The following is an 18,340-nucleotide window of genomic DNA, read 5'->3' on the forward strand; positions in this document are numbered from 1 at the left end:
AGGAATGAATAATAAGCCCCAGAGCTAGAGCAGCACTCCTGATTACTATTCACATGTCAAGCACATGTCCAGTATGACAGAGACAGTGATCTTTATAAAACTCAACCTCTTCTGCCGTGTATGTGTGTGTGTTTCTCTGTCTCTCAAAATGGCGGGCATATTCTGGCTGCCAGCGATGTGATTCCTTCCGTCCTGAAATAATTCAAATACATTCACTGTATTTAAAATTTCCACCCCCAAGAAAGATCATATAATCCTTATGAGTGTCCTGGGGCTGGCACAGAAAAATACAAACTCATTCACATGACTACCAAGCCCATAGAAYGAAAATTATTTAGAAGCAACAACAGCTCATTAATTTACACACAACAACAATTCACAATGTAAAACTCCATATTTTTTCACTGACCATAAGAAAGGAAGTTTTAAGCATCCACAGGAGAATGAAAGTTAATCTTTCAGTATGACCTACTCTGCTGCAGAAATAAAAAGCTAGCATTGAAAAAATGAAATCCCCCCGCCCTCAAATTAACATATTGAGTAATTTTATTGCCATTAATTTATTTAACACATGGATATCCTTAAGGTTTRGAAAAGATGATGAATTGGTTCAATCCACTGGATTTTTAATTTATCTTTCAGTATCTTCACATATTAACAGATTTTCTTCCCATAAAAAAACCACAGGGAGAAAAAAACCTGCCTAACAGTTGCAGAACACAAGCTTGGCATATTTGTGAAGTGATTCTAGGATATTCTTTACCATATGCTGACTTACCAGAAGTACTTTTCTATTTGGCTAAGGGATCATTTTAAAATGTCAAGTAGAAATTGTGGAAGAGAGAAGGCTAATAAGAAAAAACCTGTTCACCTAAAGATGTTAATTTAAGGATCCCATCCACAAAATTATCACTGATTTTGGATCTGGCTCTTAAAGAGCAAATATCTCATTCCAAAATTTATGGTTAGTATATATTTTTAGCAAACATGGAAGCATCATCTCTATAACTGGATCTGGTATGATTCATTGGAAAGGATTGTAGGAAAAAGTACAATCTAAAAGGACAGACTGTTAACATTTTCAACAGGGACAACCTGCAAAATGCATACCAGATTTCCCCCTACAAAGACTGGGAATTATCCTGCTAAAGATGGAATCAGTAACTACAGGAAAGGCTGAAATAAACGTACTGCAAGGGCCATGGAAAGAGCATGGAAGCAAGGAATTAAATCAAATCAGCAGCATCAGCCTCATCTCCCACACAGAAAGAGAGGCTAGGTACAACACGCACTCTCTTTGGAACTACCCTTAATGCCAAAAGCTCACCTTTAGCTCTGTCATACTGGGCACKAATTAAAAATTTCTGTAACCAAATTTCTATGTTGGAACAATAATCAAAACTCCTCATTCATTTAAAAGAGAGCTGAAGCCTCAAATTGTCCTCAGACAGGCACAATGTCTGTCCTCTGCCAGTGACAGTGGGGGTACCCCCTGAACACGGGCTGTCCCCAGCCCCAACATGACTGGAACATGTCGGGAAGGTTGGGGAATGCTCTTCCCCCTCACTCCTCTACTTTGTGTCTACGATTTGTGAGCAGGCAAAGGTTTTGGAAAGCTGGGGAAAGAACAGGAGATAAAGGGAGTTACATGGAAAGGGGTTATGGATGAAGACTGCGAGCACAAAACAGATGCTGAACGCAAAATGAAAAAAGGAAGAAAAGGAGGCTAAGGGAAGCCTATACGTGAAACGAAAAGAGACAAATTGTGTGGAAGAAGAGGCTGGAGGCGTTGTGGAGGACAGGGCAGTGGGGAGGGTTAAAATGGCAGCTGCCTTTGTGGGCGGCAGGTGAGTGAGCGCCTCRCACACCCGAGCAGATGTCCGAAATGAATGAGCTTCGCCCTAAGGCGTGCCGCGGTTTTCCATCCCGGGTCAGGTATTCCAGTAAATTGCAAAAACCGAGTTGTGTGRAAGTGCCCGGCTCGGTGGGGGGAGGCAGGGAAGGCGTGAGACAAGTGCCCTGACTTCCACCGCCGGCCTGGCTGGGGCGGACCCCCAGAAACGCCCCGATGTGCCCTGCTCGGGGGGCGGCTGCGACCACCCCTCCGGCTCGGGCACCTCGGCGGCCTCCTGAGGAAACCTCCGGCCCCGCCTGGTCCCCCGGGAGCACCAGGAGCCCAGAGAGCCCAGGGAGCCCCCGCCGCCACCCGCGCCCCTCGCCCGGCGCTGCCTGTGGAGCCATGTGCCGCCGGCAGCCGCTCCCCGCCAGGCAGGCAAGTTCTCGGGCGAGGTGGGAACAGCCACGAATAGAGTTTATAAAAATACTTCAAAGCTGTCGCGGAGCGCTCGCACGAGAGCTAAAACGGGGAAGAGCTTCGAGGGCGGCGCKGGGGGATGTAAAGTGGGTGCCAGCGGCGGGGTGAGGGGTGGGCGAGCGGGGCGGCTCGGGGGGCGAGAGCCGGAGTGCGGCTGCCAGGGCTGAGRGGGCGGGCAGGGCTGCTGTGGCGGCATGGCGAGGGTACGGGTCCAGGAGAGCGAGAGGGTGCTGCGGGGAGGGTGTCGGGGGAGCCGTCGGGGTGGGTGTCACCGCCTTGGGACGCAGGGGAGGTGGTGGGGCTGCCACCGTGCAGGAAGAYGGACGGACGGGTGCTCACCTCTGTCCTCCAGCCCCTCGCTGAACTGCCCGCTCTCCCCGATCCGCAGCTGCTCCTGCTGCTGCTCCCGGGGAGCTCCCGGCGGGTTGGGCCCGGGGGGCTGCACGATGGCGGGGTCCGGAGTGGTGTCCAGCGGGGCAGCGGACGGCTCCATTTCTTGCGGGGCGGCGGAAAGCGGCCGGCGGCTGTGGCGGGGAAGCGAGGAGCGAGCGGAGCATCCAGCCCCGGTGCGAGCCCGGGGAGAGGAGGAGACTCCGGCTCAGAGCATCAGGGAGACGAGGACGGGCAGCGAACAAACTCCGGCTGCTCCGCGCCAGYCGCTGCCCGCGGCCGCCTCATCACTGCCCGCGGCGGAGAGGGGCAGGTGGGAGCGCGGTGCCGCCTCCCGGCGCTGCCCGTCCCCTCCCCGCCCCGCCGAGCTCCGCCGCCGGCGGGAGCGGCTCAGGAAGCGGGAGCCTCCTCAGGCTCCCCTCGCCATGGCGGGTTCTGCCTCCTCCTCCTCTTCCTCCTCCTCCCGGAGCCGAGCCTCAGSGGGGAGAGCTGTCCAGGGACTGTCCAAAGCCGGAGCTCTCCCGCCGCTCCCGAGCGCTGCGGTGCAGCGAGGTCCCGTTCCCTCGCCTCCCCTCACACAGGTAAAGACCCAGCTCCCCTTTGCTGGGGATTTGCTCACTCTCCATCTGCCTTTGCCTTCCTTGGGGATCGGATAACAACCGCCTCACACAGGCACCTCTCAGGCCCCGCAGCACTGCCGTTCTGTCACACTCAGAGTTGCCAATAAATTGTCCTCGAACAAACAGCAAKCTCATGCTGAAGCATGCCATTAGACTTGCTGGCGGTCAGGGCAGTCCTCAGATTGCTCACCTGCCTTTCCCAGGGCTGCAGAGGAACACAGGACAAAACTAAAATCTTAGGAGCACATTTTTAGAAATGTTTTCTTAAAAAATGTAAAATTTTATAGCTAAATCTTTGCCTGCACTGTTTGCTTCTATTCTGCTAGTTTTCAATGACTAGATGGAGAGGTGCAAATAAACAAAGCATTCTTTGTGCGAGCACTGTCTCCCAGTTGCATGCTTACTCGCATGCAGATATATTTTGGAGCTGCATCATGTTTTGACTGGAAARAATTTATCTAGGAAAATATAAAAGATAATTAGACATTATAGCACTGGTCCTTTGGTGATCCATAGGGATACAATCCCCACTGAAGTTTTATGAAGATCAGGTTGCCTTTCTCTTTTGAGAAATCAGCAGGTTTGAGGAGTACAGAAAGGCCAGCAGGAAATTAATATTTATGCCAGCATAGGRACAAGATTTCATAAACTCAGAATCTTGCTGATGTCAGCCTTACAAAAAGTTTTRTAGCAGTTTAGTAACACCTGTCTGGAAATGGGCAGTCCAACATTAATACCAAAATGTCTTAATTTTTWAAAATGCCTCTTAGTACTCTATACTAACCTTCAAAATCTTTTCATCCGAATTTTAAATCATTAATTATATTTGAGAAAGTAGATACAAGTACAGTTAAGGTAGGTGACATAAAATATGGCTTTAAAAACTGATTGGCATTTTGGCAACCTTGTGAAGATAGTTGTTGTTATGTGAGGGATTGGTGCTGAGTTTTTACCTAATCTTCTGATTTCTCTGTGTATATTCTACCATATGATACATTTTTTAGTTCTTCATGCTTCTGACCTAAATTTCACCTTCACCCCTAGCCATCCTGCCTTGCTTTGTGATCCCAGAGCTCTTGCTCTTCTAGTTGGATCAGCATTAATATGAATATAAGCAATGCCAGAATCACTTGCCTTTTCTTCATTAAATGGGTAGTAAATTACAACATGCCTATTTCATATTAATGTCAAAAGAGGTTTGTTCTCACGTGAATAAGTTAACACTAGTGAGTTCTTTTGAAGGAAGTGATATTTTGAGGTTTGGKCTGAGTTGGGCAGGGTTGGAAACTGGTAATTCCATTAAAAAATACTGTGATTTTATAAAGGGCACTTCATTAAGCTCTGGTTACCTTGAACCTGCAAGATACTAGAGCAGATGGATGTATGCACGTGAGAAGTGAATGAAAAATAGAGAAGGCTCACCCTTTGTTACTTACTGTAAAAATAGATTGTCACGTGCTTCTATCACTTAAACTGCATCTGTAAAGTGAGAATCCTTAAATGGGTAGAACCAGTTTTGTAACCTGGTCAGAGGGAAGGAACTGTGGACCAACCCTTTTTTAGGACCTGTCAGGGACACAGAAACCTTGGGTGAGTGTGGCTGGGGAGACACCATCCCATGCAGAGTGCAGCCAGGACAAGCCATGAGGAGTCCCTTGAAATTGCTGCAAAAYCCCCTAATGCAATTATTGCAGGATCCATTCTCTTTTAGGGAGATAAATCCATATCTGATCCATTCCAGTAAGAACTTTCTTATTCCTTGCATAAATGAAAAACTGACTAGTGACTCTCCTTGAACACTGCCTCCTTTCTCTGAGTTTCTCCAGGCTATTTTGATATTCTTATAACTTTCAGAAATCAAACCAAGAGGAAAGTGCCTGGAGATTCCTAATTCCATTTCTTTCAAAGGAGGTCAAAGGGGTAGGTTTCCAAATGATTTGGAACTAAGAGCACCAAAGCACAAGTTTTAAACTTTAATGTGTTTCTTTCTCTTTTTTTTTTTTTGTTTTGTTTTTTTTTTTTTTTTTTTTTTTTTTTTTTTTTTCGGGTTGCCCTCAATTGCTGTTCTTATATAAAACTGTATCTGGAAGGGACTGGAGCTGTCTCTAATTGTATAATTGCTATAGTGTTCAGGCTATAGCAAAGACTATGAGGCCTGCAAAGAGTATTATGGGTTCTTTTAAATGACTCTCTTCAGTGCTTTCAAACACAGCCTTGCATGGGAAGGGACACACAGTGCATTTAGCAGTGTATGAATACAAATTCAAAACATTAAGCAGATCCACAATGGAGGGCCTCTCAGATCWCACCATTATCCATACAAACCAGCTACTAAGTAGAAAGACTGTCATATCATAGCTGCTGGGAGCTGCTTTCCAGCATTGCCTGGAATCTTATTTCTCATGACACAGCATTCACACAAAGTGTATTCCATTGGATAAAGATGTAGGGCTAGATTTTTAAAGATGTGGATCCTATTTTCCATCCACGTTGGACTTCATGTAAAGGAATCCTGTAGGCAATGTCAGTGAAGATAAAAAGGCCTCACTCTAAAAGCCGTGTTAGTGCATGATTTTATTTCTTGGCCCCTCAAACCTCCTTTTGTTGGGTATGAATAATGCAAACCCAAAATCAATTAAGAAAAAAAAATAAAAAAAACATAGACTGACACGATCCTATCTTCTGTAGCTGCTGCAAGATTGATACACAATTGCAGAAGTTTGTTCCCAACTGGAACTGCCTGAAGTTTCCATAATATTTGGACTTCCTGAGAAAAGTTATTCCAAATAGGATGCAAGTCTCGTGCACCACAGCAACCAGCGACAACAAAAGGATCTACTTCTTCATCTGTATTGTCTGTGGTCTGGCTTTGTTGTGGTTCTTTTATCTTCCTTCCTTCCTTCCTTCCTTCCTTCCTTCCTTCCTTCCTTCCTTCCTTCCTTCCTTCCTTCCTTCCTTCCTTCCTTCCTTCCTTCCTTCCTTNCTTCCTTCCTTCCTTCCTTCCTTCCTTCCTTCCTTCCTTCCTTCCTTCCTCCCTTCCCTTGAATAAATGAATAATATAAATCAGATTTGAATTTCTGGTTTTCCTTTCCTTTTTAGCAATACTGACTTGAATTAGTAGAACACAGTGGTGCACTCAAAGGCTCCTGAGAAGGAATTTTTCTWCGTTTCATTGATGTTAACTTGTCCACATTCTGTATTGACCAACATTTTAAGTGCAGCACTTAAATCAAGAGCACTCTTGCATATTGGGAAAGAGCTGGTCAGCTGACCTGGTGATTATTTTTTTAGTATGCTTAAATGCATAAGAGCAAAATAGTGCCATTCACYATTTTGTTTGTAGAATTGCATTTCATACATGTACTAAACACAAAACTGCCCCTTTCTTGGCAACAAAATACTGTGTTTGTCACTGGCATTGTGTTGCAGTATCAGGGAGTGCAAGTGTCGGCCASGAGGGTTTATTAGTTTGGTCTATCAGACTTCTCACAGCTGAGARTCAAAAGAAAATGCTCACTTCTTCCTTGGTCCCTATGCTTTTCATGGCCCTACAGCAGGAGCGGTTCTGCAGGGGACACATCTCAAAACAAAACCAAGAACCAGTGCAGCTCCAAATGCACAGGCAGCCATCAGTCCTGTGAAGGTCATCACCACAGAYCATCTTCAGTGTTACTCCTCTAGAACCAAAGTCTAAAACTGAGTTATCCTGATATTCCTGATATTCCTAGAGGCAACACCTTCAGGAAGTGTTTATGGTGCTGAAATGCTCTGCAGGTTAGCACTACAGACACTTTCTGTGTCAGTCTGTGGGTGTGGTAAGATACTTCAGATCATTCTTGGCCATTTAGACAGGTCCTCTGATGATTAGATTAAATATGTCTCTTWAGTGATGAAAACCCCTAGGTTCTGATTTTCACAGACTTTTTATCATGAACCTAATAAATTATTTTAATGCGATGTTGACTACCATAGTTTTCTTCTACAGTTTTCTTCTACAAACAAGTTAGGCTACATGCTGTAGGATATTTTTTTAACTCATTCTTTTTTTCTTTACTGCTTTTATTTGGTGGCATGCCAGCAGAGGCAGACACAAACCTTGCTCTTGTTCTGTAGCTCACCTGTAGCCCCACGGCATTTTCAGTGGTCAACAAGATGAGAACACCAGGTTCTTCTAACTTGGTCTAAATACCTCTCAGCTTAGTATTAATCACCTTTTTTTAATTTAAAACAAAAAATAATGTTGATGTTAGTACACAACACCACATTAATTTTTAAACTGCAGAGCATGCTTAAATTATTAYCCAATGTATGTAGGTGGTTTCGTGTTTTTCTCTTGCACTGTGTTAAATAGAACRCAGAGTTTAAATCTAAATCATCTCTCCTCTTGGCATTTTTAGACTGAATATTAACTTGGGTCAAAAATAATCAGAAAGTTATATTTAGAAAAAGAATATGATAATTCAGTATCTTTTCCTTCAGGCTATGAAAGWGTGCCATAATATGATTCCCAGAGAATACAGCATTCAGTGACCTTGGTAAGTAATTGATGACACCTCACATGAGCACCTACCCTTTCYCTATACAATGGTGTTCCAGGATCATATTTGCAAAAAATGCCACAGCTAGCACGAGCCACAAGCATTGATAAATTCCATCATGGCAACAAAGGARGAATGAAACCATTGGCTGCAAAATACGTCGTCTGAAAATGAGCAGAAAATCTTGGGAAAGGCTCTTTACAGAGAGCATTTTCCAATTATTTTAAAAGCTGTCCTTAATTCAAGATAAAACTGCTGTGTAAATATGGGAAATCGTAAAAAAAAAAATCTATTTTGTTCAGAGAAATATTTTGCAGTTAAGCAAGACTAAATGTGTCTATTCCAAACAATGTTATTTCTTTATATCACCAGACATTTTGTTTCCAGGTTTTATGTAACTGAATAAAACTGCTTATTTAAAACGGCTTATTTGACAGTGGTTTTATTTCATTGTTAATGTTCACAAGTATTGAAGAGAAATGGAAGGGTAAATTCATTTCAAAGAGGTAGCAACCTGTTACTTAAGTCATAATCTTCCTCTTTTTTACTTTTTCCTGTTTTCCACAATATGTGGACAGATTTTTCTTCTTCCGATGAGACTCTAACCACAGCCCAATGGATAAGGTGACTTTARGTAGCTGAGATTTCATTTTTGCATCAAAGAAAAGGAAAAAAGGAAGCTAGGAAATCCCTAGGAAGCAAAAGTCAATATAATTCTGTAATGAACTTATCCAATTGCTTATAATTACTTGATGATAATTCCCATCCAAAAGCATCTTAACAACCAGACACTTCCAAAATTTTGCATAACTGCACATTTCCTCATACATATTTTCAAAAATTATATCCAATTTTCCATTAAGTTTATATGATTAAACATGAGATAAGTGATCAGAAATCACAAAGCATTCCTTTTGTCATATACAGATTGGGTCATTTCTCCTGATGCACCTGTTTACCRAGGCCTTTTTCCACCATGCCAGACCCAGGTTTTGCTAAAAAGGCTCCATGAAAAGGTAGATGCACATTTATTTCATACTCCGTTTTCCCCCATATCTTTATGAAATATTTAGAGTTTATAAATTTTACCCTGTACATTAAAAAAAAAACAAGTATTGCAATCCATACCTCGAAGGTAAAGACCTAATAAGAAAAGGGAGTAGCTGCATTTCCTTATGAAACTTGTCTGTGCCAGAAAAGAGGTGTAACAGATTTTATGGGGAATAGTRTCCAACTCACAACTGTTTTCAAATATTTTAAGCTCTAATTTATGAYTGGGGTTAGTACATTATTCCTTGTATCATCAGCAATAGATTTCTTTTTTCTTGCTGTATTTTTATCTTTATCAAAAGGCCCTGTGCGTTGGAGGGAATTACCTTTCTGCACATTCCCACTTCAGTATTTAGCAAGAATAACTACAGAAAGTGTTTAGAAAAAGCCTGATAGCCACTGCCACAATGAGTATTTTGTAAAACAKGTTCTTCATAACCTGGAAATTATACACTTTTCATTGTGTGCCAGTTTTGGGGGCTTTTTGACATCTTCTCAAACAGATGTTTGACATTTTAATCAAACTCTTCTAGGTTTTGATGGACATCAGAGTTGTAGTACCTAGTGGAACCTGTTACCCACTTAATGTTTCTTTCCTGTTTGGTTTTGTTACTGGTTTTTTTTTTTTGCAGGAGGAAATAGAATTAGTTTCCCGAGTTCTGAATGCAATTTGGGTTTAAATACTTGATTTTAATGAAGGGAGATGCTGCAGGTAAAATAATTAAATTCTTTAGATACTAATTTTTTGGAAGAGGCAGAAATATGGTCAACAACACATAGTTACAATAGATTTCTGCATTCTTTATTCTTATAATATATTGATTGTTTCTCATCCTTTTTAAGAATGAATCACCATAATTCATGTGACATAATTCATTATGAGACAGTAATTCATGTCATTGTTCTTGTAAGAATAAATGGGGGCCATTTTTTGTGGAATTCAAACCTGAAAGTTTGAATCCACAAGTCAGGCCCTTTTACTGTGTGCAGCACTAGGAAAAGCAATGGATCTATCTTTGAACTYGCATGGGGAAATACACTGTGAATATTGACATTTGTCTATCCRTAGTGAATACTGTCTGATCTGGATTTGTGGAAGATGGATAAAGTAACTGGTTAATAACACTACTAAAACATTTCTATTGCCTTAGCTCTGATAGAGATGAGCAAACGCTGCTAGCATTTGCCAATTTTACAAGAAAGAGGAGCATCTTTAGGAAATTGGAGAATAAAATGTTAAACCTACTTCACCTATGGATGTCTTTTTAAACAACCAGTAAAATTCAAGTTTAAAGGCAATTGAAGTTTGAAGCTCAAAATGTCAGTGAAATTTTGAAACTCTGCTGCAATAAAATCATCCTGTAACCAAAAGGAAAGATGACAATGTCAGTCATATAATTTAATCAGACTATGATAAAAATCAATTTCTGCCTCTTTCAGATTCTGTCTAAAGCTTTTGTTGATGCCTAAAAGATACCAGAGGACAGTCAGACATGGAGTAATGTAGAGAACTCCCTCCCCATCATCAAGACCACACACGGTTTTGGTATTGGGGTGCAGGGATGCCTTAATAGCCACAGAAGTTTCACTTAATTTTCACACCCTTCTATTACAAAATATGTATTGTAAGAGGTTGTATTTTACTGATAAAGTTTATATACTTTGATTATTTCTGCTCTATTCACTGAGTAGCACAGCTGATATTGGACTAYACAAATGGATTAAAGTTACAAATTTAGGCAAACAGAGGCAATAGCTATATGTAGAAGTAATGTTGTATCAAACCAACAGGTTTAATTAATTTCCAATTAATATGCAATTAATATGCAAGTGTAGCTAGGTGTGCGGTCTTCCTGACCTCAGGAAGTGTTTGTGTGTCCAAAAGTGCCTGCTTTCTTCACTTTTTTCTTTGATTAAAAACCTATCCATAGACTTTCTTCACTTTTTTTCTTCAATTAAAAACCTATCCATAGACTTTATCTTACCTTTGTACCAAAGTGTCTTCATTTCTCATCTGGGTTTTGTCACATTTAGGAGATCAATGTATAATTTTTTAGCAGGAGATGCACCAACAAGTGACTTTTCAGGCTGAGTCAACTACCAGCCATATTTGGGTCAGACAGAATTTTTTGTGTGTGTGTGCAAGAAAAGAAACTTCTTCCTATAAAGTTTGAGGGCAAGGTGGTGTTTAATTAGTTGGACTTTCAACAAGTGGACCAATATTGTAACACAGACAATTGAAACAGATAAAGKGCTCACTGTTGCAGTCACAGCCTCACAATCCTTCTACAGACCCACTGCACATTTCATGTACAAAAAGAGCCTGGTTTCTGCTCTTGGAGCAGCTGAGCACAGACAATACCTATAAGAGATTCTTGATGATTAATTAATTATAAGATAGATCTGGCTTTTTTGCTTTTGTTTGTTATCCCTTCTCTAACTTTGTTCTGGAAAGCACGTTCTTGGCTTACTCATTTGAGCTTTGATTCAGCCAAATAAACATATGGGGTTGTGTTGCTGTAAAGTTTTACCTTGTAAATGATAAATTAAGTAATATCGAAGTAGGTTGATGCAAAAGGTGCAGAGGTTTAGAGAAATTCAGGCCTAAACAGCAGGTTAATTTGGCAATACAGGACARGAGCTATGTTTTCATGAAGGATAGAATATTGATGGCTTACTCCTCTTGGATTGTTCATTTACTGTTGATTTTTGAGGGGCTGTCAATGGAGTGCATTACTTATCTGATACTGATGGTCTCTCTAGGCCTCTTATTCTATTTTATCTTTTTATGATAAGCCTATTTCYTTTACCTTATGTAACTTAGATTTTTGGTCACGCTGTTTCGTTTTTTACTTATGGATATAGAAAAGTGACCTCATACTTATGAAGATGAAGATGGTTGTGAAACTCTCAAGAAGTACAAGCTGTTCTGGCTGATGTATCAGTAAACTTTGAATTGTCTCCTTTATCAGCCTGAAGTTTGTGTAATTGTGTTGACCAAAAATTCAATTTCTAAATAAAATTTAATTAGGAAATAAAATCAAGAAGCTACCAAGGTCTGTTTAACATCCCATAATCATTTGAAATAGAAGTTCATTGAAATTGTTTTGCTTATCTTAACTTTGAGGATAAAATATGATTTGAAGTTATTTAAATTTTCATGCAATYATAATACAATTTGAGTTAGAAGRGCCCTTAAAGATCATCTATAAAGATCTGTTTTCCKGGATGTTTGTAAAATTAAGTTATAKTTCTTTTKCTTTAAACTTATTTTTGTATTAGRARTGTCCAGTGGTTGCAACACTAGTTAGATTGATCCTGCATGGGGTGTCCAAACAGACTTGTTGCATCTAGACTTGTTGATTTTCCCACTAGATGGCATTATGCATTAAGTGCARGTTAATTTATAGGTTGACTATAATTGCCCATGCTAAAGATTTAAAAAATAAGAAATAACCTACTATGTTTGCTCTTAGTCTATGCTTAGAACTGTGGTTTAAAAATCACTTGACCTACTTCTACCTAACAGCAACCCAATCCATCCTTAATGCATCAAATATGGATTTACTCAAAGCAATAAAGGAAGTCAGCCATGGCAACAATATCTGATCATGTGTGCAATGTGCTTTTTAGAATAAAAYTTGTCCAACCATTTCTGCATTTAACATTTCAAGAGCGACTCCAGTGCTGCAGTTTGCTTCCTTTCTTGCTACATGGCTTCAASTGAAGAGATAGGAAGTGTCCTGAGKGAAGCTGCAGTGCTGAAGATTGCTTTCAAATGAAGAGCCMCACATGAGCTTTTTTATATTTAGTAGCTAATTCAGGATAGGTAATCAGAATCATTTATCACTTCAAGTTTAAATATAGAGAAGCTCTTTTTTTCCTCCACTCAGATGAAGTGAATTTTTAGCAATCCCCTTACAAAATTATGTGGTGCCCAAGCGTGGGGTTTCTAGAACCAAAGGTCCTGACCAGTGAAGCACCATCTGACGTGGAGCAGAAGTCCAAAACCTTTAAAAGAACAGATCAGATATGTATCATCTAGGGTACACTTCCCTCTATTCCATATTCTGAGCTGTGTTTTTATTTTATTCTTTATGGAGAGTGTAAGAGRCTCCAGGCTGGAAAGGGGTAAGGCAATATAACAACACTTAACTGCAGGAGGGGTGTAGAATACCAGCTGGATGAACCAGTTCAGTTAGCCTGGGCCAAGAATGGAAAAGTATCCAAGGACAAGAAATCAAGTAAATATTAGCTTAGTATTAAAAAGGTCTTTTAGATTCTCTTGCTGCTGAAACCCATAACAGAAAAGTAGAACTTGTGCTTTTGATTGTCATCAATGCCACCTGGAAAAACTTACCCAAACATTGCCATGAATCCAGGCTGTTAAACTGTTCGTGTTTTCTGTTGAAAACTTTATTTTACTTACACTACCCCCTGAGGTTCAGTAAACTACCATTTTAATTGTCCTMTGCATTGTATGGCTGTTGACAATGCAATGTATGATTCCTCGGCATAGAAGTGTTTATGGTTTGTGTTTGCCTATGGTCGATGAGATTCAACTCTTTTGTAACACTGCTTTAAAAAATAAAACCCCAACCCTGTCTTCAAGCAAATTATTGAAGTACCTACAAACTGCAAATGTGAACTGGGATATAGATCCACTGAATTAGAGCACCTGGTTTCCTCTTGTCACTTGAGATGAAGAGACTGAATCTAGGTTTTAGTTGGTTAGCAATATTAGAAATYAGTATAAATTAATTACTGTTAATTGTATCATTGGTTAATTTTAATAAATGCACACATTTCTTTTCTAGGATCCAAAACTTGTGAGTTTCACAAATGGTATGAAATCTTACTGCTAATTAACAAATTTTCGTATGAAAAGGTTAGTGACAAGAATTTCCTTTATTATTCAGTCAATGTTGAACACTTACTGAAAATCAACACCCAAATCCTGGTATTTGATGCACRTATTATTCCCCTTTGTGATCCTACTGGTCGTGCTCCAAGCCCCCAAGGGATTTTGATACACCCAGTTGTTCAAGAACACACAGCAGAGACAAGCAAGCGTGCTAGGAAAATGGGCATTTGGAGGCATGTGATTTCTTTCTGTTCCTAAAGGCTGAATTACTAGAGACAAAGGGTTTTTAAAAKACCTATTCACCAGCCAGTGAATTATATAAATGTGTAAAACATTGATTATAAATCACCACAGTGCTCAGCAGCAGCTCACCCCAGCTCTGATCTGACGTTGCAGTGTTGGCCGCACGGAGAGAGCCCAGCCTGCGTCACTTCCACAAAAAATCCATGGCCATCGATAGGAAATCACAGCTCTCTGGGAACACTGCAGTCACTGCTTGCTGCTCCACTTGATGCACCAAACTGCAACCTGCACCATCCACAGGSAGCTGTGCACAAATAATGCACAAACATTATTAATAAATCTGTGATTTATAATGCAGATCTTCCTTTTGGGGCACCAAGCTGGCACAGGCCATCAGACCCAGCCCAAAACCAGCACTCTGGTGTTTAATTACTGAACTCCAGGCAAGGTTAACCTGTGATTCCTCATTTAAATGGGTTTGTCTTCCAGGGGCTTAAATTACTTTTTGAGTCTCCACTTGACTGAGCTCTTCTGTAACAACTGTGTTACCTGGTGACTTAAGGGGTCTTTCTGTTGGGTCTGAAATTATTAATTACCACAGAGTTCTTCCAAAACATCTGTAATTTTTTTATGTTGTTAAAAAGTTTACATGAAACATTAGATGGGGAGGAGTGGCAATGTCCTAAAGGGACAGATCTTATCTGGGAGTGGATCTTATCTTATCTGGGAGTGGCTTTGTTTATGATCTTCTCTCTCAGATATGAACACACATGTTTTGATGTATTTGCAATATCATCCCGGTTGTAGTTGTGATCAAGAAAATGACAATTTCTTAATTTTTTTCAGCAAATAAAGAAAAAAAATTAAAATTTAAATATTTAAACATAGCCAGGAAGTCATGGATCCTTTTTTAGTAATTGTGAGGAACCTGGTTCATCATCGGAGGATGTTACTAAATTCCAAATGTTGGAATTTAAAAAAACAAAGCAGAGCCTGCCTGTTTGTAGCAAGTGAAAGTAGGCTCCAGAAATGTTCTGTGGAGGTATTGCTCTGCCAGGCTCCCTCCTCCAGCCRAATGAATAAATGCATCTGGAGTACWAAACCCTAAACATTTACATTGTAAACAACAGCAGAGCTGGGGAGATCTTTACTTTGGCAGTCAGTTCCTTTCTGAGGGAGTGATAGCTTTGAGAAGACCGTCCTTGTCYCCAAAATTCAGATGTGCCCAAAGAGTGGCACAGAGAGGCCTCTGCAAAGAGGGAAACGTGGGGATTTGACTATCCAGCACACAGGAAAAAAAAAGTTGTTAAGACAACATACAGCAGGAGTTACTATTCATTTATTTTAGGCACCAGCCTYCTAAATAATTGAAACTATTTCAGATGTTACCATGGGGTATTAACTTGAAAATGATGACTTTTTGRTATCTGTAAGCTTCATTCCATCTGTTCTTTCTGGCCCATGTTTATGCTGCTGGTATCTGTCTGGTTGCTCCCGCTGCACAGGAGTGACACTTGGCCTGGTACATGCTTAAATAGTGTACTCCTTATTTGCTTGACTCTACACATGGAAAAAAAAAAAAAAAAAAAAAAAAAGCTCTATTTTTCTCATACTGATATTTTAGAAAATATCTATTTAATTAACATTTTTGGTAGAAGATTTCTATACAAGATAAATGCATGGAAAGTGTAAATTGCAGAATTGCAACTGTAGTGTATTAAGAAAGTAGTTATGTTATTTGAAAGATAGCCATATAATTTCCTTCTATTCTTTTAGAATGGCTGTTGAATTTCAACAATACAATATTTTCTAGAAATAAGGAATTTTTTTATGGCTTAACTTAGGCAGCAGAGAAYACAGTAATGGTCACGAATCTGGCAGAGGACACATTGTTTGCCTTCACCACTGTGTGATTCATCAGAACTCTTGCTAAAATGGTGATCACAGAGCAGTGCAGGGCTGCCAGAGGCATCAGCAACCTTGGACACCTTTACACCGTAAATTTTAGCAGCATGAAAAGGCTGTGGTGTGTCTAATAGAGAGACCACCCTGGGGAGCATCACTCTGAGCTTGTGCTGCTGTGAAACTTCACTGAGTTAATAGCTGAGATCTTGGAAGCATCAGAGATGCATCAGTACAGCATCACACCTGAGCTGAAAAGCCCAACTTCTCTGCAAGGCTAAATTGGCTCAAGGTACACAGCAGCATCAGCTCTGATGTCTGCCTAAACAGAGRCTCTTACAGTTGTTTGTTTCTGCARAGGCTTTTTAACAGCAAAGTGAAAAATCTGCTGCTCTTCAGCATTTAATGACAAACACAYCCGCACTGCTGCCACCTTGAGCTGSTTTGGCTGGCTGTAGATTGGAGGGGCGTGTGCCTTTTCTGTTGCATTCTATAAATGTGTGTAAAGGAAACCTTGGCAATGCAACCCTGGCTGTGAGAGCCACCAGGAGCTTAGGCAGTCACACCGGAGTGTTTGGTTCATTGCATTATAGAACCAGCCAGCCTTAACACCACCCACTCTCTGGGATGCATCTTGGTTAAGGGCTTTACTGGTGTGGCTGTAGCTGGACATGTCCTCCTGGTCAAATAATGTCTTCCTGTCAAAAATAGTGCTTGAGAGCTACACATGAGAAGTGCTACATGGGAACAGCAAAATGTTATATCTCATTAGGAGGGAAACCATAACCACTGTTGCTATTCCCCACAGAACTCAGACCACACCACTCCCACTGAAGTCTGTGTTCTTTGGAGTCCCAGAAGAGGTTTAAGTTCCSTGATCAGGCTAATTTAATAGGAGAGGTTTAATTATTTGATGCCACAGTAAAAAAATAGAATTAGTGACTTTTGCATCCTTTCCAAATCTGACATTTCCAAGCAGGTCTGCAATGGCAGTCTCAAAGGACCCAGCAGTCCCCAGCACAGCCAAAGGATAACCTGTTGCTAAGCAACCAATATAAGTGTGCTGCTCAACATTTATTTCATTTGGAAAGGAACGTATTCTTTTAAGTGCTTCATCTCAGCTTCTAAGCACAAAGAGTTTTCTGTTTGTTTTCCTGGAGCTGTGCACATGTGTAAAACAGCGAATTTGCACAATCAAATGTGCAATTCCAGGAACAGATGCCAGAGAAGAACGTGCAAAATGGAAGGTATGAAAAACTGGCACGAGTATTTTAGCCCTTTCTAACGTCAGCATCCTGAATTTGCCTCTTTGTGTCTGTGTTCACCCTGCTTGAAAATAGACTGCCTTGGAGCATGGATGTGCAGAGCTCTCTGCAGAGCTTACCAGTGTTTGTTGATGCAGCCTCTTTTGAAGATGTCATGATTTTCCTACTAATAGGAGGAATATTTTTCACCTTGATAAAAAAAAAAAAGGCCAGAACTCGACAACAGATTTCCATCSTGAAGACTCCAAACCTCAGATTGTGTGCTTGTTTCAGAAAAGCAGCCAAATAGCTTTGGAAAAGGGCACTGTATGCCCCACAATTAACACCATTTTCACTGTAGTTCTTGTCCCTGTAGTGAAATAAAACCATATAGATCTGCTAAGCTTGTGTCTGTGTATCGGAAATCAGCCTTGGCTGAATAGTCCCTAGCTAGATTGTCCTTGAAGGAGTTTTTAATCATGTTTTCCAGTCTAGAGTAGCTGAAGAGCTTTTTGTTCATAGCCAGTGAAGGTCTTTCTGCTGCTGACCCAGTGGATCAGGTTGGATACAGTCAGATGTCTCACTGCCCTTTGATCAAGTGACATGCATACACATTTTGCCTTCAACTGGCATGGTTTCCAAATGTGTTTTGTTAAATGGAATGCTGCGTGGGAGTACTACAGTGTTTGCAAGCTAARCTGTGTCTTGGGAGCAGTAACTAACAACTACGGCTTTTTTAAGAGCTGAGGAAAATTAAGCTCAGTGTTGAAGAAATGAGCTCTGCGAGGAATCCTGCAGCTATGGTGACTGAAGAATCTTCGTGTCTTAGACTATTCAGGTKCAAAAATCTGTCTCCCTGCCCCTTTCCTTCACTTCACTCTGCCTTCTATGCTTGAGTAGAGAATTGTCTTCCAGACATCTCTTTGTTGGAGGGCTCACTTTAACTGTGGATTCACAGTTCCCACAGCTGAATCAATTCTTTCTTCTGTCAGCTGTAGTCCATGCAGAAACGCTGCTGTCAACAGGCTGACACTGCAGTGCCACATCACACAGCATGGCTGTCACTTTTGGGACCAGGAGAGCAAATTTRCTGCTTAACCTGGCAGCCTGGTCATGAAGAGATTGATTTTGGTTTTGAGACGGAAATAATTGCTACTTTCAATCCCAGAGTTTTG

At 40.9% G+C, this 18,340-nt stretch overlaps 1 protein-coding gene across 2 annotated transcripts in view; it reads right to left on the reverse strand.

The window, feature by feature from the left end:
• TMEM163 (transmembrane protein 163) overlaps nt 1-3,114 on the reverse strand; it is an 84,985-nt gene extending 81,871 nt beyond the window's left edge. For both annotated transcript variants that reach the window (XM_057366543.1, XM_057366542.1), the window contains exon 1: nt 2,654-3,114. In XM_057366543.1, the coding sequence (XP_057222526.1) occupies nt 2,654-2,807 (154 nt within the window). In that variant the 5' untranslated portion in view covers nt 2,808-3,114. The remainder of the gene's footprint in view (nt 1-2,653) is intronic.
• Nucleotides 3,115-18,340: the final 15,226 nt, after the last annotated feature.

This window comes from Malurus melanocephalus, unplaced genomic scaffold (genome assembly GCF_030028575.1).
Source record: "Malurus melanocephalus ecotype Western Australia unplaced genomic scaffold, MMel_1.1 scaffold_67, whole genome shotgun sequence".
NCBI lineage: Eukaryota > Metazoa > Chordata > Aves > Passeriformes > Maluridae > Malurus > Malurus melanocephalus.